The sequence below is a fragment of the Hyperolius riggenbachi genome, chromosome 10, assembly GCF_040937935.1.
Source record: "Hyperolius riggenbachi isolate aHypRig1 chromosome 10, aHypRig1.pri, whole genome shotgun sequence".
NCBI classification, from domain to species: domain Eukaryota; kingdom Metazoa; phylum Chordata; class Amphibia; order Anura; family Hyperoliidae; genus Hyperolius; species Hyperolius riggenbachi.
Window position 1 is genome coordinate 205,697,207 of NC_090655.1, and position 23,733 is coordinate 205,720,939.

Below are 23,733 nucleotides of genomic sequence, written 5' to 3' on the forward strand. Positions count from 1 at the left end.
TATTTTAATTGAACAAAAAACATAACCACGAAAAAAGTCCTTTAATATTCTTAATTAACCATTAATACTTACCTGTCCCTTTAAAAGCCAGTTCCCACGCAATATCCTCGGAAATATACTAATCAGTTACAATGTAACAAAGTTGTTACAATGTAACAACTTTGTTACTTTGAAACACCACCGCACCCGACGTCACTCGCCGCCGCCGCTGCATACCCGTCTGCGCTGCACGGACCTGACAGAGCTCTGAGCTATATAGCTCAGAGCTCTCGAAAGCATCTTTGTATTTGGGCTCCAAGGAGCCCCATTGGTTCTTAGCAGACCAATGGGGTTCCTTCTGATTTGAAGGAACCCCATTGGTCTGCTAAGGACCAATGGGGCTCCTTGGAGCCCAAATACAAAGATGCTTTCGAGAGCTCTGAGCTATATAGCTCAGAGCTCTGTCGGGTGAAGGAAGCTAAGTCCCCGCCGGCTCCGCTGCCCTCCCCGCCTCTCCCACATGTCACCTATATACATGCTGGCACCCATGGGTGCCAGCATGTATATGGGTGACAGGTGTGGGCGGAGTGGACGGCGGGAGCCGGCGGGGACTTAGCGTGTATGCGGCGGCCGGCGGGTGAGCGGCGAGTGACGTCGGGTGCGGTGGTGTTACAAAGTAACAAAGTTGTTACATTGTAACAACTTTGTTACATTGTAACTGATTAGTATATTTCCGAGGATATTGCGTGGGAACTGGCTTTTAAAGGGACAGGTAAGTATTAATGGTTAATTAAGAATATTAAAGGACTTTTTTCGTGGTTACGTTTTTTGTTCAATTAAAATACTTTTTCTATGTGTTTGTGTGTTTATTTACTTTTAACTCTTAAAGGAAATGGGTAAGGGGTACAAGTACCTCTATACTCATTTCTCCTGGGAGGGGGGGTGGGCATCTGGGGGACCCCTTTTTAAAGGGGACTCCCAGATGCCACCATGAACCCCCCCCCCCCCCCAGGAAATCGCGGCCTCCACCGCCCATCGGAGGTGGAGAAGGGCCCCTTGTCCTTGGATTGGACAAGGGCTCGGAGGGGGAGGGGAAAGCTTGGCTGCCCCTCCCCTTCCGAGACCCCCCAATCCATGGACCATGCGGGCTGGTATAGTCAGAGTGCGGAGCCCCACGCGGCCAGTGCTCCGCATTCTGGCTATCCCAGTCTGCATGGGGGACAAGGGGTTAAAGAGGTCTGGGAGGGGGGACCCCACGTCGTGTTTTTTTTTATATTTCCCACACTCAGAACGAAGTAAGTAAAACTCTTCCCACTTGGGGGAATCTATGAAAATAAAACACTATTGTTACCTGTGCAAAAAAAACTGACATTTTCCGCATTTAAAAGACATTTTTGCCCTTGAAACTTAAAAATCGATTTTCTCAAAAACTATAAGGTATTTTTGAAAAAATGTTTTCCCTCTTATTCCCACTGATCCCCTTAATATACCCTGTAAATTTGGTGTTCCTAAATTTTAAGCAGGCTTTGCTATTAACCGTTAAAGTCGGCAGGTTTTTAAATGTATATATTTTTCCTTTGAAACTTTAACATCAATTTTCTCAAAAACTGTAAGGTCTTTTTGAAAAAAAAAAATTCCCTCTTATTCCTTCTGATCTCCTTAATATTTTCTCCAAATTTGAGGCTCTTAGCACTTAAGGGGGCTTTGCTATTAACCCTTAAAGTCGGCGGCTACCTAACATTGATCCATGCGTCAACTTTTCCGCTTGGCAGCATGACCTTACGCATTAATTGCTAATAGGATTTTATGCGTAAGACTATAACGTAACAACCTGAATTACGGTATTCTTACGCGTAATTGCGTAAGGGCTATGCGTAATTACAGACATGTACCGAAATTGAATGTCTATGCCGTAAGCGTAATTCCGTAATGCGTAATAGCGTAAAATTACGCGTAATGATCCGTAAGCGTAGCTTTTTCCATTACGCCCAGCACTGCCTAAAAGCCCCCTTACTAAGATGTTAAGAAAAACAAAAATTTGCTTTCCTAAAACAGAAAGAATTTGCGATAATTCAGGTTGGAGTGAGCTCGAGATGTCTCCCAGAGCACCACTGCTGAATATATGCAAATTAACCATTGTACCCTTAGAAGCTAAACACACCTCCAGAACTGCTGGAATACAATGATGTGTCAGCTTGTTAAATTGTACAGAGCCATAATAATCCAACATGCATACAGACTGTTTCGGATTGTTTGATCCTCATCAGTGCATGGCATGGATTAATTTGGCTCTATGGAGTAGGGCTTGTAAACCGAGAGGTACAGACTAACCAGCAAGCTCATGGTGACCCAGAACTCATTGGAGTGTGTAAGGGACTACAATGGTCCTAAAAGCAGTGCTGGGCCGAAATGACGCATTAGCGTAATTACGCATCGTAATTCACTACAAATGCACCGTAAGCGTTACGTGTAAGGTTACGGTATTACGCGTAATTAATTACGCGTAGACCGTAGGTTACGTTGTTACGCGTAACAAATTACACGTAAGACAGTAAACTCCCATTGAAATTACACAGTTTGCCGTAATCGCGTAATATTACGCTCCCGTATAATATAAAAAAGCCGCCGACTTTAAGGGTTAATAGCAAAGCTCCCTTAAGTGCTAAGAGCCTCAAATTTGGAGAATATATTAAGGAGATCAGAAGGAATAAGAGGAATTTTTTTTTTTTCAAAAAGACCTTATAGTTTTTGAGAAAATCGATGTTAAAGTTTCAAAGGAAAAATATATACATTTAAAAACCCGCCGACTTTAACGGTTAATAGCAAAGCCTGCTTAAAATTTAGGAACACCAAATTCACAGGGTATATTAAGGGGATCAGTGGGAATAAGAGGAAAAATTTTTTTTTCAAAAAGACCTTATAGTTTTTGAGAAAATCGATTTTTAAGTTCCAAGGGCAAAAATGTCTTTTAAATGCGGAAAATGTCAGTTTTTTTTGCACAGGTAACAATAGTGTTTTATTTTCATAGATTCCCCCAAGTGGGAAGAGTTTTACTTACTTCGTTCTGAGTGTGGGAAATATAAAAAAAAAACGACATGGGGTCCCCCCTCCCAGACCTCTTTAACCCCTTGTCCCCCATGCAGACTGGGATAGCCAGAATGCGGAGCACCGGCCGCGTGGGGCTCCGCACCCTGACTATACCAGCCCGCATGGTCCATGGATTGGGGGGTCTCGGAAGGGGAGGAGCAGCCAAGCTTTTCCCTCCCCCTCCGAGCCCTTGTCCAATCCAAGGACAAGGGGCTCTTTTCCACCTCCGATGGGCGGTGGAGGCCGCGATTTCCTGGGGGGGGGGGTTCATGGTGGCATTTGGGAGTCCCCTTTAAAAAGGTGTCCCCCAGATGCCCACCCCCCCTCCCAGGAGAAATGAGTATAGAGGTACTTGTACCCCTTACCCATTTCCTTTAAGAGTTAAAAGTAAATAAACACACAAACACATAGAAGAAGTATTTTAATTGAACAAAAAACATAACCACGAAAAAAGTCCTTTAATATTCTTAATTAACCATTAATACTTACCTGTCCCTTTAAAAGCCAGTTCCCACGCAATATCCTCGGAAATATACTAATCAGTTACAATGTAACAAAGTTGTTACAATGTAACAACTTTGTTACTTTGAAACACCACCGCACCCGACGTCACTCGCCGCCGCCGCTGCATACCCGTCTGCGCTGCACGGACCTGACAGAGCTCTGAGCTATATAGCTCAGAGCTCTCGAAAGCATCTTTGTATTTGGGCTCCAAGGAGCCCCATTGGTCCTTAGCAGACCAATGGGGTTCCTTCTGATTTGAAGGAACCCCATTGGTCTGCTAAGGACCAATGGGGCTCCTTGGAGCCCAAATACAAAGATGCTTTCGAGAGCTCTGAGCTATATAGCTCAGAGCTCTGTCGGGTGAAGGAAGCTAAGTCCCCGCCGGCTCCGCTGCCCTCCCCGCCTCTCCCACATGTCACCTATATACATGCTGGCACCCATGGGTGCCAGCATGTATATGGGTGACAGGTGTGGGCGGAGTGGACGGCGGTAGCCGGCGGGGACTTAGCGTGTATGCGGCGGCCGGCGGGTGAGCGGCGAGTGACGTCGGGTGCGGTGGTGTTACAAAGTAACAAAGTTGTTACATTGTAACAACTTTGTTACATTGTAACTGATTAGTATATTTCCGAGGATATTGCGTGGGAACTGGCTTTTAAAGGGACAGGTAAGTATTAATGGTTAATTAAGAATATTAAAGGACTTTTTTCGTGGTTACGTTTTTTGTTCAATTAAAATACTTTTTCTATGTGTTTGTGTGTTTATTTACTTTTAACTCTTAAAGGAAATGGGTAAGGGGTACAAGTACCTCTATACTCATTTCTCCTGGGAGGGGGGGTGGGCATCTGGGGGACCCCTTTTTAAAGGGGACTCCCAGATGCCACCATGAAACCCCCCCCCCCCCCAGGAAATCGCGGCCTCCACCGCCCATCGGAGGTGGAGAAGGGCCCCTTGTCCTTGGATTGGACAAGGGCTCGGAGGGGGAGGGGAAAGCTTGGCTGCCCCTCCCCTTCCGAGACCCCCCAATCCATGGACCATGCGGGCTGGTATAGTCAGAGTGCGGAGCCCCACGCGGCCGGTGCTCCGCATTCTGGCTATCCCAGTCTGCATGGGGGACAAGGGGTTAAAGAGGTCTGGGAGGGGGGACCCCACGTCGTGTTTTTTTTAATATTTCCCACACTCAGAACGAAGTAAGTAAAACTCTTCCCACTTGGGGGAATCTATGAAAATAAAACACTATTGTTACCTGTGCAAAAAAAACTGACATTTTCCGCATTTAAAAGACATTTTTGCCCTTGAAACTTAAAAATCGATTTTCTCAAAAACTATAAGGTCTTTTTGAAAAAATGTTTTCCCTCTTATTCCCACTGATCCCCTTAATATACCCTGTAAATTTGGTGTTCCTAAATTTTAAGCAGGCTTTGCTATTAACCGTTAAAGTCGGCGGGTTTTTAAATGTATATATTTTTCCTTTGAAACTTTAACATCAATTTTCTCAAAAACTGTAAGGTCTTTTTGAAAAAAAAAAATTCCCTCTTATTCCTTCTGATCTCCTTAATATTTTCTCCAAATTTGAGGCTCTTAGCACTTAAGGGGGCTTTGCTATTAACCCTTAAAGTCGGCGGCTACCTAACATTGATCCATGCGTCAACTTTTCCGCTTGGCAGCATGACCTTACGCATTAATTGCTAATAGGATTTTATGCGTAAGACTATAACGTAACAACCTGAATTACGGTATTCTTACGCGTAATTGCGTAAGGGCTATGCGTAATTACAGACATGTACCGAAATTGAATGTCTATGCCGTAAGCGTAATTCCGTAATGCGTAATAGCGTAAAATTACGCGTAATGATCCGTAAGCGTAGCTTTTTCCATTATGCCCAGCACTGCCTAAAAGCCCCCTTACTAAGATGTTAAGAAAAACAAAAATTTGCTTTCCTAAAACAGAAAGAATTTGCGATAATTCAGGTTGGAGTGAGCTCGAGATGTCTCCCAGAGCACCACTGCTGAATATATGCAAATTAACCATTGTACCCTTAGAAGCTAAACACACCTCCAGAACTGCTGGAATGCAATGATGTGTCAGCTTGTTAAATTGTACAGAGCCATAATAATCCAACATGTATACAGACTGTTTCGGATTGTTTGATCCTCATCAGTGCATGGCATGGATTAATTTGGCTCTATGGAGTAGGGCTTGTAAACCGAGAGGTACAGACTAACCAGCAAGCTCATGGTGACCCAGAACTCATTGGAGTGTGTAAGGGACTACAATGGTCCTAAAAGCCCCCTTACTAAGATGTTAAGAAAAACAAAAATTTGCTTTCCTAAAACAGAAAGAATTTGCGATAATTCAGGTTGGAGTGAGCTCGAGATGTCTCCCAGAGCACCACTGCTGAATATATGCAAATTAACCATTGTGGTTAGTTAGGCGTGCTTGTCTCTATTGTGCTTATCACGTGGAGAAGTGTGCACTGTTGCGAATGAGTGCGGTGTTTGCGTTTAGCTAGCGTTTGTTATTTTCCGTATCTCCTCATTGTATGATTTGCTGTGCCTTTGCTACTCTCGTGCTCTGCCTTGCTGTAGCCTTGTGTCACCCTGGCAATCGCCTCTCTCGCGATTGTGTTCCTGCTTCATATCTGCTGTTGTGTATGCGCCGTCGCGGGTTGGCGACTAGTTTGGTGCACACACATACAATCTGTCCCTGTGCTCATTCTCTTCCGCAATCGCTTCTCTGCGATTGCGTTCTCACTTAGTTTCTTCTGTTGTGCGTCCACCGTCGCACGTGGCGGCTAGACTGGTGGACAAACATACATTCCTCATCTGTGCTTATTCGGTCTTGTGTCTCTGTTAGCAATCGCCGTCTCTGGCGATTGCCTTCTCACTTTGTCTTCATGGTTGTGTGTTCATCGTCGCAGGATGGCGACTAGTTTGGTGAACACCCATACCCTCTGTCGCTTTGATAACTCTCTCTCAGGGCTATCTTGCCCTGCGTTTCTTCCCTTCATGCAATTCCTGTCTGGCGTGTGTGGCAGGGCAGAGGAGCTGTTCCTCTGCACTCCACAGCTCCCCCTGTCGACAGGAATTTCCCTCTACAGGTGCATTGCACCTTTTGCTGGGTTCCCGCAAATTATACGCTTGTGGAGGATTTCCGCAGTGTCAGCGCACGTCTTGTGCGCTGATCACGGAGGGAATTCCACAATCGTTACACTAGGATATTGCTACCTTGTTACTGTTTATTTGATTAGGACTAGATCCCAGGTGTTGATGCTAAGGATTTCACACCTAGTCTAGGATTTGGCTACCTTGTTACTGTTTATTTGATTAAGACTAGTTCCCGGGTGTTGATGCCAAGGACTTCACACCTAGACTAGGATATTGTATTATATTGATCTCCTGTGTATAACTCTTAGCTAGTCCCCCTGACTCTGATCCTGCTTTCCGTTCTTGTACCTTTGCCTATCTGTCTCTGTTGCTGAACCTCTGCCTGATTACCGATTATTCTCCTGTCTCACGATTCTGTACTGAAACTTACCTCTCTGTTGCCGAACCTTGCCTGTCAGACCATTCTACTCACCAGTGGGACCTCGCCACTGGTGAGGTGCTAGCTTCACCAGCTCCACTGGTGAAGTTGTTCTTTAGTGCAGTACTGTTTGCGTTTTCTACACCTAGGCTGCAGTACAGTCTGAATCGCCTGCTAGTGCAGTACTGTTTGTATCTCCTGTTCCTAGGTTGCAGTACAGTCTGAGTCACCTGCTCCACAGGTGATCATTAGTGCAGTACTGTTTGTATCTCAGGTAATCACTAGCCTGCAGCATTGTCTGAATCACCCGCTCCTCGGGAGATTCTCTCTCTTCAGTAGCTGTATCTCCAGCTTGCTGGGGTAGTACTCTATACGGACGGCCTGTGTATCTTTAGTACCTCACCAGCATCTCTGGCAAGGTCTTGCCAAACTATACTGTTAGCATATCTGTTAGTATGTTCTCTGAGGGCCCCGGAGGTCTGGCCATATTTAGCAGGGCCGTGTAGCTGGTCCCAGCCAGCACCTCTGTAGAGGTCTAGCCTTTATTAGTTTCAGCTAGTGCCAGCCTGCTTCTCTGTAGGGGCCTAGTCTGCGTGGTGTCTGAGGCTCATCAGCTCCACTGATGAGCACCTGGTATGTATTTACTATCCTCACCTGCTCCACTGGTGAGGTAGAGCTTAGTGATTGATGGTACCTTCTCAGCTCCTCTGGAAGGTTTAACCAAAGCGGTCTAAGTCACTTGTGTCACCTTTCCAGTTCCACTGGAAAGGCCTGGGGTAGCTTCTGGCTGCCAGTTAAGCTAGCTCCTTGCCAGCTCCTCTGATAGGACTAGTCTGCTATCTGGTGAATGTCTGTTATTATCTGTCTGATTGGTTCTTGTCTCTTGTCGGCATCCCTGGCAGAGACCAGCTATACTACCTCCGTATTCTTTCTCTGTATTCTTCCCAGCCCCACTGGGGAGCCTTTTGTCTAATCTGTCTTGTTTGTATCCAGATTGTTCCTTACCAACTCTTCTGGTAAGGTACTGTAAAACCATTAAAGTTACGGTTGCACCAAACACTACACACTCTGCTCTTGGTCTTGCTATACTGGTATTATTGGTGATTCTGCGGATCACACATAATCGGGTATAGTGTCTGCATTGTTGGTGATTCCGCAGATCACCAAAAATCAGACATCTGGGTTGTGGCACTAAACCGTCACAATAGATAACCGGTAGTAACAGAGGCATGCCTGGAGAGTTTATAATAAATTGTATTATATATGTATAACGAATCATTGGCTGGTCATTATATACCTGAGGGTGGTAACCATCAACCCCCCTACTTTTAAACGGATTTTAAATTATTTTATTCTAATTTGGCGCCTCTGTTACTACCGGTTATCTATTGATTTAGTCCACCCCTGGTGGAGGGGTGCATCCCCAGTTCCTCTATCTACGGAAAGCGACTTTTTAATACCTGAGTGGGGTCAGGCTATAATTCTCCCCACCTGCACATCCAGTGGTTGCCTTTGTGGTAACCGAGACTTGTGAGTATAATACTCGTAATCGTTTTGTCATACTTCCTTCATGTGACATACTACACTATATTGGGCTCTCGGTTTTCATTTTTTGTATTCTTCTAATTAACTTCAATTAATACTGATGAGTTTCCCTTATTAATTATTCCTCTCTCTTTTTTTTTTTTACAGGAACACCAGCTCAACTAGTTCAATGGAGGTGAGTATATTATTTATCTTAGAGCATTCTATTCTATTGAAACAAGCAGTTTTTAGCAGGCGTCCAAGGGGAAGTAAGGTGAATTCTGTAATCAGGGCACAGCATTTGTTATAGTCCAATAATCACAATTGTAATTTAGGTGATCCAGCAGGTTCTTTCAGGGCAGGCCTGGTAAAGTGAGAATCTCTCAGAAAGAAGAAATTATAACTGTCAGCCAAATTGGGAGAACATCCATTCAGTCTTTGCACAGCATAAAAATAAATAAATAAAATAAAATATCTCTGGCTCCCACCTGCTAGGCTGATGGTTTTATATTTCACAGTTCACAGCAATCAATCCATACATTTATAGTCCCAACATAATGCCTCCGATAAGTTCACTGGAAGCTATAACACCTTTGTGACAGGAGGCTTCTCAGTATCTTTCTTAGTTTAGCATATTCTGTTCATCTCACCATCTATCAATATAAGGTTCATTATATCCAATTTACCACTTGCAGAAAAAGAATAAAAAATAACAGCAGACAGGGAGTTAACAGTGGCGTAGCTAAGAAGCCCTGGGCCCCAGTGCAAGTTTAGCATTGGGGCACCCTAAGCATTTTATATATAACAATTGATAGAACACACCAAAACAACCACAGTGTCAGGAGCAAGAAGGGGATGGGAAACTGTGAAAATGATCACAACTATTCAAATCAACTATAGAAGTGAATATTATCAGCACAGGACCAATAAAGAGCTAATACTGTGTTTGAGGGGTGGGCCCCTTGGGGCCCCTCTATCCCAAGGGCCCAGGTGCGGTCGCTACCTCTGCACCCCCTATTGCTACGCTACTGGCAGTTAATTAGTTCCAGTTCCACTCAGACGAACTGTACAATATATTGGCTTAACTGATGAACTAATGATTATGCTCCTGTCCTTACTGACTTTCACCAGCAGTACTAATTATTTTAATATTTTTTTTCTTCTCTCTTTCTCTTAACTTATGATAATCTTAATTTAACAAGAACTCAAGCACGCTGCACAGGCCGGTACAGGTCTGGGATGCTCATCTGCGAAAAACATTTTTTTACCAGTACCTTTCACTGCAGTGCTGCAATGCCTTCAAATTTTAGAAATGCCTCAGATTCAACCAACTGGTATGGTAAAAACTGGCGGGCTAGCAGTTCTGACAAGCAAGCAGTCAGATGATGGGCAAGGGGGTTACTTGGCGACATCATTTTTTTTTTGTCTCAAACATTTCAGAGATGGAACGTTCACTCTGTGGCAATGACCATGAAGCTGGAATGTGGAGTGGAGGGAAACTGGGAACTAGGGAGAAAGATGGAAGATGGAACACTCTGAGGAATATATACTACAATTACATCTACTGCTTTATGGTTGTTGCGATTGGACATCTATAATCATTATATTGCTGCAGTCTTTTCTCAATTACATTGGGACTGGCAAAGCTTGTAATATCTAGTAGAACAGCACTTATGGAACTTTCATGGTGCCAAAGTCTTTTGGTACATTGATACCACTCATTTCATTGTGTCTGAGCTCCATAATGGGCCATTTAAACAGTAAATGCAATTGTTTTTGCTGAACTCTGGGTGCTGTGCTAACTATTAGACCATGTTCCTTTAACTTTCCTACCTGGGTTTCTTTTATACATATTTGTATGTCGTTTTTCTTAAATTATGCTTAATAAATGTTTTCTATGATTTGTATTGCACGACTCCTTGAGTGCTTTGGTTTGCAGATTGAGTTCTTCTTCTACTCCTAGTTTTTTCCTATCCAAACCACCCAGGGTCATGCATGGTAACTTATATTAGGTTTCATTAATTTTGGGATTGGCGGACATTGATTGGGATACACTTTCTTCTAGTAAAAGCAGCCTAAACCTTACCCTATTCACTACTTGCCCACCTCAATTTCCTCAGATATCAGCACTGCCTTTACCACTAAAAACCCCTCCACTGATATTTTGCTACAAGATTGAGGTCGAAGCCTAAATTACTCACTTCAACAATCTTCTGTTGCTAGAAGACTTCAGGGTTGTTTATACGGGATCCTCAAGCTTCTACTTCATTCTTACTAGCTTAATTGAAGTACTACTGATAATTCTAGCTATATTATCAGCCTGCATGGGGGGCAAGGGATTAAAGATGCTCGGGAGACGGGACTCCACATTTTCCATTTTAGTGATGAATGATCATACTATGCTAATTACGATTATGTGGAATTTTGTGTAAAAATTTGCAATTACGGTCACACATAATTACGATTTGGAAATGCAATTGATTTTGCATAATCAATTCATAACTTTGCGTAATTACAGGTCAGTTTGTGCCAACCTTAGCAGTGAATAGCAAAGCCCCTATACATGCTATTGTCACCAAAACTGCTTAGCAAGGGGATTGCTGGAAAAACGAAAAAAACAAACAAAAACGTTTTGCTGAGTTAAAAGAAAACTTTTCCTTTGCATTTTTAAAATCGATTTTCTCAAAAACTACAAGGTCTTTTTAAACAAAATTTGAGTTTGTCACACTACTCCCCTTATCATACATAGCATTTTTGGTGTTGATAACATTTATGGGGGCCTTGCTATTGACCAACTATGTCTGTACAAAATTGCGCAAAATTAAACATAATTGCAAAATTACAGTTCCCGATTATGGTTACATACAAAATTATTTACGACTTTTCCTAAAATTGTATGTTATGATTTTGCACCGTTATTGCGAATTACATTGCAAAATGACAATGATGTGAAATTTGTACTCATAACTAGTTCGTTTGTTAAAAATGTTTGAAATGAGTATACAGAATTTAGAACTTGGTATAGATTAAAGTATACCTTATCAAAATGTCGTTTTAAAACCATTTTTTCTTTGAGTTTTTTTAAAACTGAATTTCTCAGAAACTACAAGGTCTTTTTTTTTCTTGTTTTTTTATGTTTTGATCTGTTTCCAAAAAAGCAAGGTTTGATTTTTCCTGTAATTATGAAATTACTGAACATAATTACGGTTACGCACAAAATTAATTAGGAATTTGCCAGACCTTTTGCATTATGATTTTGCATCATAATTGCACATTTTCATGTAACATTATGATTATACGAAATTCAGGCTCATCACCACTGAACAGAACTTTCCTTGAGTAAGCTGAAGGAGTCTTAATTTCAATTATTAACAGAATACTTACAAACGGGTAGTGTCCTTCCCATGCTTCTCCATTGTGATGGGACTGGTGATTGTTAGGGGCTTCATAAACTGTGTTAAAATCATTGTGATTGCTATAATAGTCATTAGGATAATTATATGAGTCATCAGTGATCATTACTACAAAATCTAAGACATTTAAGATGAGGGCCACTGTGGCCAAAAAGGTGCTAAAGATGTTCAGGTATAGAGAAGCTTTCACCTATAATGTAGAAAAGAAAAAGCCTTAGTCAAACCCAAAAAAAAAAAACTGCATGTATTTTTATCAGCTTCAACCTTATTTAGCTTGTCAAGTGAATAATCTGTAAATGCTAAATACTACCATGTGTTTTTTTATACTCAGTAAGTGTTTTTGTGATGATGAATAAGCAGGGCCAGATTTACAACTCCGAGGCCTGTAGGCACAGGCATTCTGGCGCCCTAAGCTGAACACAGGCCACACCCCAAGTAAAAATATTCTGAACTCTAATTCCTGCCTTATGTCACTAACTGTCCTTAGAATCTTACATATTACTGGCTCATATCATCCATAGTGACATGAGACAAGGATTAGGGTGTAAGTCCTTGAGGTCAGTGATATGAGGCAGGGATTAGAATATAAAATCCTGAGGTCAGTGATCTGAGAAGGGGGAGGTCCATCTCTCCCACATAAGGTGCCTACAGTGTCTTATGGAAAATTCGGCCCTGTGAATAATAATTTACCCTACAAACAGCTAGTACTTCCTCTCCCAAGATGTATCTTTTCCTATTTGGGCTCTTTCACATTACATAACATGTTTACGAACCGAATTTGTGCGGGCATTATGACCTGCGGTATGACATCGGGAAGTTGTGCTGCGATGCTGATAAGCGGAGGTAGTTCTAATTCACCGGAAGGAAAAATGCCGTGGCTGGAAAATTAAAAGCTCCCAGATGCGTTACAACATAATGCTCTGGAACCCGTTGTCTAATGTGAAACGTAAGATGAAAGTCAAATACACTTTCATGTTAGCTTTCTAAACGCATCCTAGGAGCGATCCATCAAAATGTTTGGATCAGCTCCTTGTGTGAAAGAGACCTTAGGGCCTGAGCCCACTGACACAGTTGTGTCCGCTTTTCAGTTATACATCAATGTTAGAGATGCTGAAAAGCAGACAGAAGCGGACACAACTGCGTCAGTGGGCTCAGGCCCTTAGAGTCATATGTTCAGAGAAATTAGGTAGGCTGATTCTCCTCTGTGTTTACAAGTCTGTACATAAACCTAGGTCACTCCTATTAGTGCCTAGCTATGGATTGTACCATGTGTAACAGTACGGTAAAAAAGAATCGCACAACGAGTGTTGTTGGTAATATAATATTCAGATTTATGCCAAACTCAAGACTGTATATAGTAAGCTAAAATAGATTGAGAAAAAGTGTTGGGGAGTTAATTAGTGTGATTCTTCATCCTTGAAGTTATAAGTAATTTCCCAGGTTAGTAAAGTAAGGGCATCAGGGGACATTAGGGCCAAGGTTATATTAGTATTACGTTCAGGTTACAGTTGGTGTTGGTTTAACTAGTAGGGTTAGGGGATAATATTGTTACTTTACGATGACAATAGGTCATTGGTTAGTTTCAGGGATCACTTACAGTTGTTAGGTTATGTTTAACCACTTTACCTCAAAGGGTTTTTCCCCTTAAAAAATCAGAGCAATTTTCACCTGTCAGCGCTTCTTCCATTTATTCGCCTATAACTTTATTACTACTTATTACAACAAAGCAATCTATATCTTGGTTTTATCCACGTCAATTATGCTTTCTTTGGGGGATACTATTTGCTAAGAATTATTTTATTCTAAAACTGTTTTAACAGGAAAAATACGAAAAAATGGAAAATTTCATTATTTCTCAGTTTTCGGCCATTATAGTTTTAAAATACGTAATTAAAACCCACACATTGTATTTTCCCATTTGTTTCAGTTATTGCAACATTTAAAGTTTTTCCCTAGTACAATGAATGGTACCAATATTTTATTTGGAAATAAAGGTGCATTTTTCATTTTTGCATCCATCCCTAACTACAAGCCCATAATTTACAAAGTAATAGTAATATACCCTATTGACATACATATTAACTACTTTAGGACCACGGTGATTGAAATGTATGCCCTGTTTTGGTGGGCTCCTGGCTGGCAGGGTGTAGACTTCAATCTCCATCTGCAGCCTGCATTCGCCGTTTTCGTCGCTCCTTGCCGATCGCGCTGCTCAAACCGACGTTTCTCACCGCAGCTCAAAGGCTCTCCCTTTCTCTATGATGGCAGAGCCATGTGAGCCAGTCAGGAGCCATTTTTATTGGCTCCTGGCCATGTCTATCAATGTAAGTAGCTTCCATTGGCTTACATTGATAGACACGGTCAAGAGCCAATGAAAGCGGCTCCAGACCGGCTCACATGATTCTACTGTCATAGTGACGGCAGAGTCTATGTCCTGAGGATCCCAGCATGCGGCGGTGAATGCGGTTGCGGCAGGTATGCGTGGTGTTTCATCGGGATTTCGCCGTTCTTGTACCAGTGGTCTCTGGTCCTTAAGGGGGCATAGACTGCTGGTACTTAAGTGGCTAAAAAAGTTCAGTCCCCAAGGTAACTATTAATGTACTTTTTTTTTTATTTGTAATTTTTTTTTCACATTTTTGGTAACTATCGGGGAGTGTGGGAGGTCAGGGATTAAATTAAAATGTAAAAATAAGTTCTAGACGGTTGTGGTCATTCACACGATCTAGCGCCTACCGATCCGCGGCGGTAACAAGCGCCGGGGTTCCTGGGGGGGGGGGGGGGAGGTGAGCGGACAGAAGTAGACACAACTGTGTTAGATATCTCACCACTCCCTCCTAGTAATGCTTAGCCTAGGCTACGAGACCACACAGCCTTCTGCCCCAGAGCATTCTGGGAGACCAACAAAACAAATTTCCCATAGTGATGCATCTTGCCAACAGTAAAGATGCCCCCATCTTGGAAAAATTAAATATAAAGGTTTTAAAAAATAACTTACCAAGCGGATATTGGGCCTTTTTTGAGCTTCAATTGTCACAGATCCAGCAATAATATACTGCAAATAATAATAAGCTATGAATAAAACATGTACTGTATTTACCAAAATTAGTATTACTTTGCTTAATTAAATCCAAATGAAATTCTAATTCCAACTAAGACCATTTTGTATGTTTAATTCAAAGAGAGATAAATCATAAATGAAGGCTGTTAAGAAGCAAGCAATACATTATTAGTTAAAGGTACCCATACATCAGGTGATGATGTGCAGATCCGACCAAGAGACAAATCTCTCTCTGATCAAATCTGATAAGAGAGATCTGTCAGCCGCCCATACACAGCAGGCCGATTCCCGATAGACTTCAGCATAAAATTCCGCCATGTGCACCACATCGGCCACCATTCCCTAATTTATTTATTTCTATGGTGCCGACATATTACACAGTGCTGTACAGAGTATATTGTCTTGTCACTAACTGTCCCTCAGAGGGGATCACAAGCTAATCCCTTCCATAGTCATATGTTTATGTATGTATTGTGTAGTGTATGTATCATAGTGTAGGAACAGTTTTAGGGGAAAGCCAATTAACTTATCTGTATGTTTTTGGGGTGGGGAAGAAACCAGAGTGCCCGGAGGAAACCCACGCAGGCAGGAGGAGAACATACAAACTCCTTGCAGATGTTTGACTTGGTTGGGATTTATACTGGAGACCCAGCGAAGTACGGCAAGAGCGCTAACTACTATGCCACCGTGCTGCCATAATGTATAAGTGTGCATGTATAATTTGCTAAGAGAATAAAGATGCAGAGGGACACCAAAAGCCAAATATAATGTAGAATGTACTGGTAATATGGGATGAAATTGATAGAGTAAATACAAATATACTCACAAAGCAGGTTTACCTCTAAGGCAACCACTGTAACAGCAGATGGGGAGATTAGACCTGACCCCACTCAGGATTAAGAAGTCACTATCCATAGATTAGGATGACACCCTAATCTAGGATGACACCCCTCCACCAAGGGTGGACTTAGAAAAGTGTAACAGGGATACAGAGGTGCCAGAAGAATACAAATGTCTAAAAAGTGTAAAATTTGTGGAGGCAGTGGTGGACTTACCAACTCCAAACAGTCACAAGTTATGCCAACAAAGTTTAGCAGAACAAATTTATTTACATACTCCAGGGGAAAATGCAGCGCGTTTCACAGGTATGACCCCGCTTCATCAGGCAATAGGTAGGAGTAGGTACAGTACAGGTATGTAGCTGGCCCAAGCACTTGATAATGCAAAGGTCACTGCATGTGCTGTCACTTTACATTTATCAGGAGGCTCTACCTGCAGCCACTTCCAAGACAGGTGCTCTTTGTCAAGGTGCACTTAGTGGTCATTAGGGTTGAGCCGAAATGTTCGAAATTTCGCGTTACTATAATTACGCATGCGAAATTTGCTATTACGGCGCAAAATTATGGAAACGTAATTGCCATTAAAATCGTAATTGATAATACCGTAAGCGTAATTTTCAACGCGTAATTTCGCGTTTCGTTCATAACGTAATTTCACGTTAAGCCATAACGTAATTTTGCATTTCTTCGTAATTTCGCGAATTTCGTGCAGGCAGCCTCTTCCCCTATGAGATTGCTCAGCTTCCTGTTGTTTTTTTTCGCATTAGCCAATTAGAAGCAAATCAGCGGTAGTCAGACGAACGCTAACAAATTTTCGCATATGAACGCTTTTTCACGTTAAATAATGTAAAAACTAAGCATGCGCAGTTCAAGGGTGTATTGACAAGAATTTTTCTATAGTTTAATATGAACTATCGCGAAATTACGTTATGTAACTTGTTAAAGAAGAGGTATAGGGTTGGCACCAGATGCTGGCTGATCACAGACTCCACGTGCACGCTCCTCCAGTTGCCGTGCTCACCTTTCAGAAGTATATTCCGTCAAGAGATTAAAGAAGTTGAAAATGGAGCACCGGTACTGCTATTAAGGATTTATTGCGTCACGCAGGTATTACAGACAAACCAGAGTGAAGGGTGGCAATCCCGGGCCTAACAGCCGTTTCGCAGCTACTGCCGCTTTCTCAAAGGCACAAACAGTTACCTGTTTGTGCCTTTGAGAAAGCGGCAGTAGCTGCGAAACGGCTGTTAGGCCGGGATTGCCACCCTTCACTCTGGTTTGTCTGTAATGCCTGCGTGATGCAATAAATCCTTAATAGCAGTACTGGTGCTCCATTTTCAACTTCTTTAATCTCTTGATGGAACGTTATGTAACTACGCTTACAAACAGTTGCATGCAAGGCAAACGTAATTTCGCGATACCCACTGTAATGCGAAAGCTACGTGAAAATTACGCTTATGCGGAATTTCGCGAAATCCTTCTTCATTACGATTATGCACTTACGGCCATAATCATACTTACACTAATAACGCGAAATTTCGCAAAATCGTAATTAACCACTTGAGGATCGTGGGCTTTACCCCCCTTAAGAACCGGCCACTTTTTTTCCATTCAGACCACTGCAGCTTTCACGGTTTATTGCTCGCTCATACAACCTACCACCTAAATGAATTTTGGCACCTTTTCTTGTCACTAATAAAGCTTTCTTTTGGTGCTATTTGATTGCTCCTGCGATTTTTACTTTTTATTATATTCATCAAAAGAGACATGAATTTCGGCAAAAAAATGTTTTTTTTTTAACTTTCTGTGCTGACATTTTTCAAATAAAGTAAAATTTCTGTATACATGCGGCGCGAAAAATGTGGACAAACATGTTTTTGATTAAAAAAAACCCATTCAGTGTATATTTATTGGTTTGGGTAAAAGTTATAGCGTTTACAAACTATGGTGCAAAAAGTGAATTTTCCCATTTTCAAGCATCTATGACTTTTCTGACCACCTGTCATGTTTCATGAGGGGCTAGAATTCCAGGATAGTATAAATACCCCCCAAATGACCCCATTTTGGAAAGAAGACATCCCAAAGTATTCACTGAGAGGCATAGTGAGTTCATAGAAGATATTATTTTTTGTCACAAGTAAGCGGAAAATGACACTTTGTGACTAAAAAAAAAAAAAAAGTTTCCATTTCTTCTAACTTGCGACAAAAAAAAATGAAATCTGCCACGGACTCATCATGCCCCTCTCTGAATACCTTGAAGTGTCTACTTTCCAAAATGGAGTTATTTGTGGGGTGTGTTTACTGTCCTCGCATTTTGGGGGGTGCTAATTTGTAAGCACCCCTGCAAAGCCTAAAGGTGCTCATTGGACTTTGGGCCCCTTAGCGCACTTAGGCTGCAAAAAAGTGCCACACATGTGGTATTGCCGTACTCGGGAAAAGTAGTATAATGTGTTTTGGGGTGTATTTTTACACATACCGATGCTGGGTGGGAGAAATATCTCTGTAAATGACAATCTTTTGATTTTTTTTACACACAATTGTCCATTTACAGAGAGATTTCTCCCACTCAGCATGGGTATGTGTAAAAATACACCCCAAAACACATTATACTACTTCTCCCGAGTACAGCGATACCACATGTGTGGCACTTTTTTGCACCCTAACTGCGCTAAGGGGCCCAAAGTCCAAAGAGTACCTTTAGGATTTCACAGGTCATTTTGCGACATTTGGTTTCAAGACTACTCCTCACGGTTTAGGGCCCCTAAAATGCCAGGGCAGTAAAGGAACCCCACAAATGACCCCATTTTAGAAAGAAGACACCCCAAGGTATTCCGTTAGAGGTACGGTGAGTTCATAGAAGATTTTATTTTTGTCACAAGTTAGCGGAAAATGACACTTTGTGAAAAAAACCTATAAAAATCAATTTCCGCTAACTTGTGACAAAAAATAAAATTTTCTATGAACTCACCGTACTACTAACGGAATACCTTAGGCTTGAAAATGGGGGAGAAACCGAGAGCCCAATATGGTGCAGTATGTTAATATGGAGAGATCTGTTGTGAATAAATGAGATGATTATACTCACAAGGGTGGGTCGCCACAAAGGCAACCACTGGAAAGGCCGGCGGGGAGAATTGTAACCTGACCACAGAGGCGCTCTACCTGGTTCATGACCTGATTTTGCACCCTCCAAATAATCGTTTGCCTGAAGAAGCGGGACTGTTACCCGTGAAATGCGTTGCACTTTTGGAGTTACTAATAAATGTTACTTTAGACTGTAAGTAACCTGTCCATTGTCCGGCCATTTTTTTCAGAAGGGAGGTGAGTCCACCCACTTCCCCCTTTTTAACAATTTTAACTAATTTTATTCTGCTTGGCGCCTCTGTTATCGTATTTCAATAGGAATACCTTAGGGTGTCTTCTTTCTAAAATGGGGTCATTTGTGGGGTTCCTATACTGCCCTGGCATTTTAGGGGCCCTAAACCATGAGGAGTAGTCTTGAAACAAAATTTCTCAAAATGACCTGTGAAATCCTAAAGGTACTCATTGGACTTTGGGCCCCTTAGCGCAGTTAGGGTGCAAAAAAGTGCCACACATGTGGTATCGCCGTACTCGGGAGAAGTAGTACAATGTGCTTTGGGGTGTATTTTTACACATACCCATGCTGGGTGGGAGAAATAACTCTGTAAATGGACAATTGTGTGTAAAAAAAATCCAAAGATTGTCATTTACAGAGGTATTTCTCCCACCCAGCATGGGTATGTGTAAAAATACACCCCAAAACACATTGTGATACTTCTCCAGAGTATGGCAATACCACATGTGTGGCACTTTTTTGCACCCTAACTGCGCTAAGGGGCCCAAAGTCCAATGAGTACCTTTAGGATTTCACAGGTCATTTTTGTTTCGAGACTACTCCTCACGGTTTAGGGCCCCTAAAATGCCAGGGCAGTATAGGAACCCCACTAATGATCCCATTTTAGAAAGAAGACACCCCAAGGTATTTCGTTAGGCATATGGTGAGTTCATAGAAGATTTTATTTTTGTCACAAGTTAGCGGAAATTGATTGTAATAGTTTTTTTTTCACAAAGTGTCATTTTCTGCTAACTTGTGACAAAAAATAAAATCTTCTATGAACTCACCATACTCCTAACGGAATACCTTTGGGTGTCTTCTTTCTAGAATGGGGTCATTTGTGGGGTTCCTATACTGCCCTGGCATTTTAGGGGCCCTAAACCGTGAGGAGTAGTCTTGAAACCAACAATGTCGCAAAATGACCTGTGAAATCCTAAAGGTACTCATTGGACTTTGGGCCCCTTAGCGCACTTAGGGTGTAAAAAAGTGCCACACATGTGGTACCGCCGTACTCAGGAGAAGTAGTATAATGTGTTTTGTGGTGTATTTTTACACATACCCATGCTGGGTGGGAGAAATATCTCTGCAAATGACAATCTTTTGATTTTTTTTACACACAATTGTCCATTTACAGAGCGATTTCTCCCACCCAGCATGGGTATGTGTAAAAATACACCCCAAAACACATTTTACTACTTTTCCTGAGTACGGCGGTATCACATGTGTGACACTTTTTTGCAGCCTAGGTGCGCTAAGGGGCCCAACATCCTATTCACAGGTCATTTTGAGGCATTTGTTTTCTAGACTACTCCTCGCGGTTTAGGGCCCCTAAAATGCCAGGGCAGTATAGGAACCCCACAAGTGACCCCATTTTAGAAAGAAGACACCCCAAGGTATTCCGTTAGAGGTACGGTGAGTTCATAGAAGATTTTATTTTTGTCACAAGTTAGCGGAAAATGACACTTTGTGAAAAAAACCTATAAAAATCAATTTCCGCTAACTTGTGACAAAAAATAAAATTTTCTATGAACTCACCGTACTACTAACGGAATACCTTAGGCTTGAAAATGGGGGAGAAACCGAGAGCCCAATATGGTGCAGTATGTTAATATGGAGAGATCTGTTGTGAATAAATGAGATGATTATACTCACAAGGGTGGGTCGCCACAAAGGCAACCACTGGAAAGGCCGGCGGGGAGAATTGTAACCTGACCACAGAGGCGCTCTACCTGGTTCATGACCTGATTTTGCACCCTCCAAATAATCGTTTGCCTGAAGAAGCGGGACTGTTACCCGTGAAATGCGTTGCACTTTTGGAGTTACTAATAAATGTTACTTTAGACTGTAAGTAACCTGTCCATTGTCCGGCCATTTTTTTCAGAAGGGAGGTGAGTCCACCCACTTCCCCCTTTTTAACAATTTTAACTAATTTTATTCTGCTTGGCGCCTCTGTTATCGTATTTCAATAGGAATACCTTAGGGTGTCTTCTTTCTAAAATGGGGTCATTTGTGGGGTTCCTATACTGCCCTGGCATTTTAGGGGCCCTAAACCATGAGGAGTAGTCTTGAAACAAAATTTCTCAAAATGACCTGTGAAATCCTAAAGGTACTCATTGGACTTTGGGCCCCTTAGCGCAGTTAGGGTGCAAAAAAGTGCCACACATGTGGTATCGCCGTACTCGGGAGAAGTAGTACAATGTGCTTTGGGGTGTATTTTTACACATACCGATGCTGGGTGGGAGAAATATCTCTGTAAATGACAATCTTTTGATTTTTTTTACACACAATTGTCCATTTACAGAGAGATTTCTCCCACTCAGCATGGGTATGTGTAAAAATACACCCCAAAACACATTATACTACTTCTCCCGAGTACAGCGATACCACATGTGTGGCACTTTTTTGCACCCTAACTGCGCTAAGGGGCCCAAAGTCCAAAGAGTACCTTTAGGATTTCACAGGTCATTTTGCGACATTTGGTTTCAAGACTACTCCTCACGGTTTAGGGCCCCTAAAATGCCAGGGCAGTAAAGGAACCCCACAAATGACCCCATTTTAGAAAGAAGACACCCCAAGGTATTCCGTTAGAGGTACGGTGAGTTCATAGAAGATTTTATTTTTGTCACAAGTTAGCGGAAAATGACACTTTGTGAAAAAAACCTATAAAAATCAATTTCCGCTAACTTGTGACAAAAAATAAAATTTTCTATGAACTCACCGTACTACTAACGGAATACCTTAGGCTTGAAAATGGGGGAGAAACCGAGAGCCCAATATGGTGCAGTATGTTAATATGGAGAGATCTGTTGTGAATAAATGAGATGATTATACTCACAAGGGTGGGTCGCCACAAAGGCAACCACTGGAAAGGCCGGCGGGGAGAATTGTAACCTGACCACAGAGGCGCTCTACCTGGTTCATGACCTGATTTTGCACCCTCCAAATAATCGTTTGCCTGAAGAAGCGGGACTGTTACCCGTGAAATGCGTTGCACTTTTGGAGTTACTAATAAATGTTACTTTAGACTGTAAGTAACCTGTCCATTGTCCGGCCATTTTTTTCAGAAGGGAGGTGAGTCCACCCACTTCCCCCTTTTTAACAATTTTAACTAATTTTATTCTGCTTGGTGCCTCTGTTATCGTATTTCAATAGGAATACCTTAGGGTGTCTTCTTTCTAAAATGGGGTCATTTGTGGGGTTCCTATACTGCCCTGGCATTTTAGGGGCCCTAAACCATGAGGAGTAGTCTTGAAACAAAATTTCTCAAAATGACCTGTGAAATCCTAAAGGTACTCATTGGACTTTGGGCCCCTTAGCGCAGTTAGGGTGCAAAAAAGTGCCACACATGTGGTATCGCCGTACTCAGGAGAAGTAGTACAATGTGCTTTGGGGTGTATTTTTACACATACCCATGCTGGGTGGGAGAAATAACTCTGTAAATGGACAATTGTGTGTAAAAAAAATCCAAAGATTGTCATTTACAGAGGTATTTCTCCCACCCAGCATGGGTATGTGTAAAAATACACCCCAAAACACATTGTAATACTTCTCCAGAGTATGGCAATACCACATGTGTGGCACTTTTTTGCACCCTAACTGCGCTAAGGGGCCCAAAGTCCAATGAGTACCTTTAGGATTTCACAGGTCATTTTTGTTTCGAGACTACTCCTCACGGTTTAGGGCCCCTAAAATGCCAGGGCAGTATAGGAACCCCACTAATGATCCCATTTTAGAAAGAAGACACCCCAAGGTATTTCGTTAGGCATATGGTGAGTTCATAGAAGATTTTATTTTTGTCACAAGTTAGCGGAAATTGATTTTAATAGTTTTTTTTTCACAAAGTGTCATTTTCTGCTAACTTGTGACAAAAAATAAAATCTTCTATGAACTCACCATACTCCTAACGGAATACCTTTGGGTGTCTTCTTTCTAGAATGGGGTCATTTGTGGGGTTCCTATACTGCCCTGGCATTTTAGGGGCCCTAAACCGTGAGGAGTAGTCTTGAAACCAACAATGTCGCAAAATGACCTGTGAAATCCTAAAGGTACTCATTGGACTTTGGGCCCCTTAGCGCACTTAGGGTGTAAAAAAGTGCCACACATGTGGTACCGCCGTACTCAGGAGAAGTAGTATAATGTGTTTTGTGGTGTATTTTTACACATACCCATGCTGGGTGGGAGAAATATCTCTGCAAATGACAATCTTTTGATTTTTTTTACACACAATTGTCCATTTACAGAGCGATTTCTCCCACCCAGCATGGGTATGTGTAAAAATACACCCCAAAACACATTTTACTACTTTTCCTGAGTACGGCGGTATCACATGTGTGACACTTTTTTGCAGCCTAGGTGCGCTAAGGGGCCCAACATCCTATTCACAGGTCATTTTGAGGCATTTGTTTTCTAGACTACTCCTCGCGGTTTAGGGCCCCTAAAATGCCAGGGCAGTA

The 23,733-nt window shown here is 42.0% G+C and overlaps 1 protein-coding gene across 7 annotated transcripts in view; it reads right to left on the bottom strand.

Moving 5' to 3' along the window:
- Window positions 1–23,733, bottom strand: part of LOC137536227 (membrane-spanning 4-domains subfamily A member 4A-like) — a 106,528-nt gene that overhangs the window by 19,103 nt on the left and 63,692 nt on the right. For 6 of the 7 annotated variants that reach the window (XM_068258351.1, XM_068258349.1, XM_068258346.1 and 3 more), the window contains 2 exons: window positions 15,026–15,082; window positions 12,002–12,220 (listed from right to left, as the gene is read on the bottom strand). In XM_068258351.1, coding sequence (XP_068114452.1) covers window positions 12,002–12,220; window positions 15,026–15,082 — 276 coding nt within the window. The remainder of the gene's footprint in view (window positions 1–12,001; window positions 12,221–15,025; window positions 15,083–23,733) is intronic. The other variant, XM_068258347.1, reaches the window with a different exon arrangement.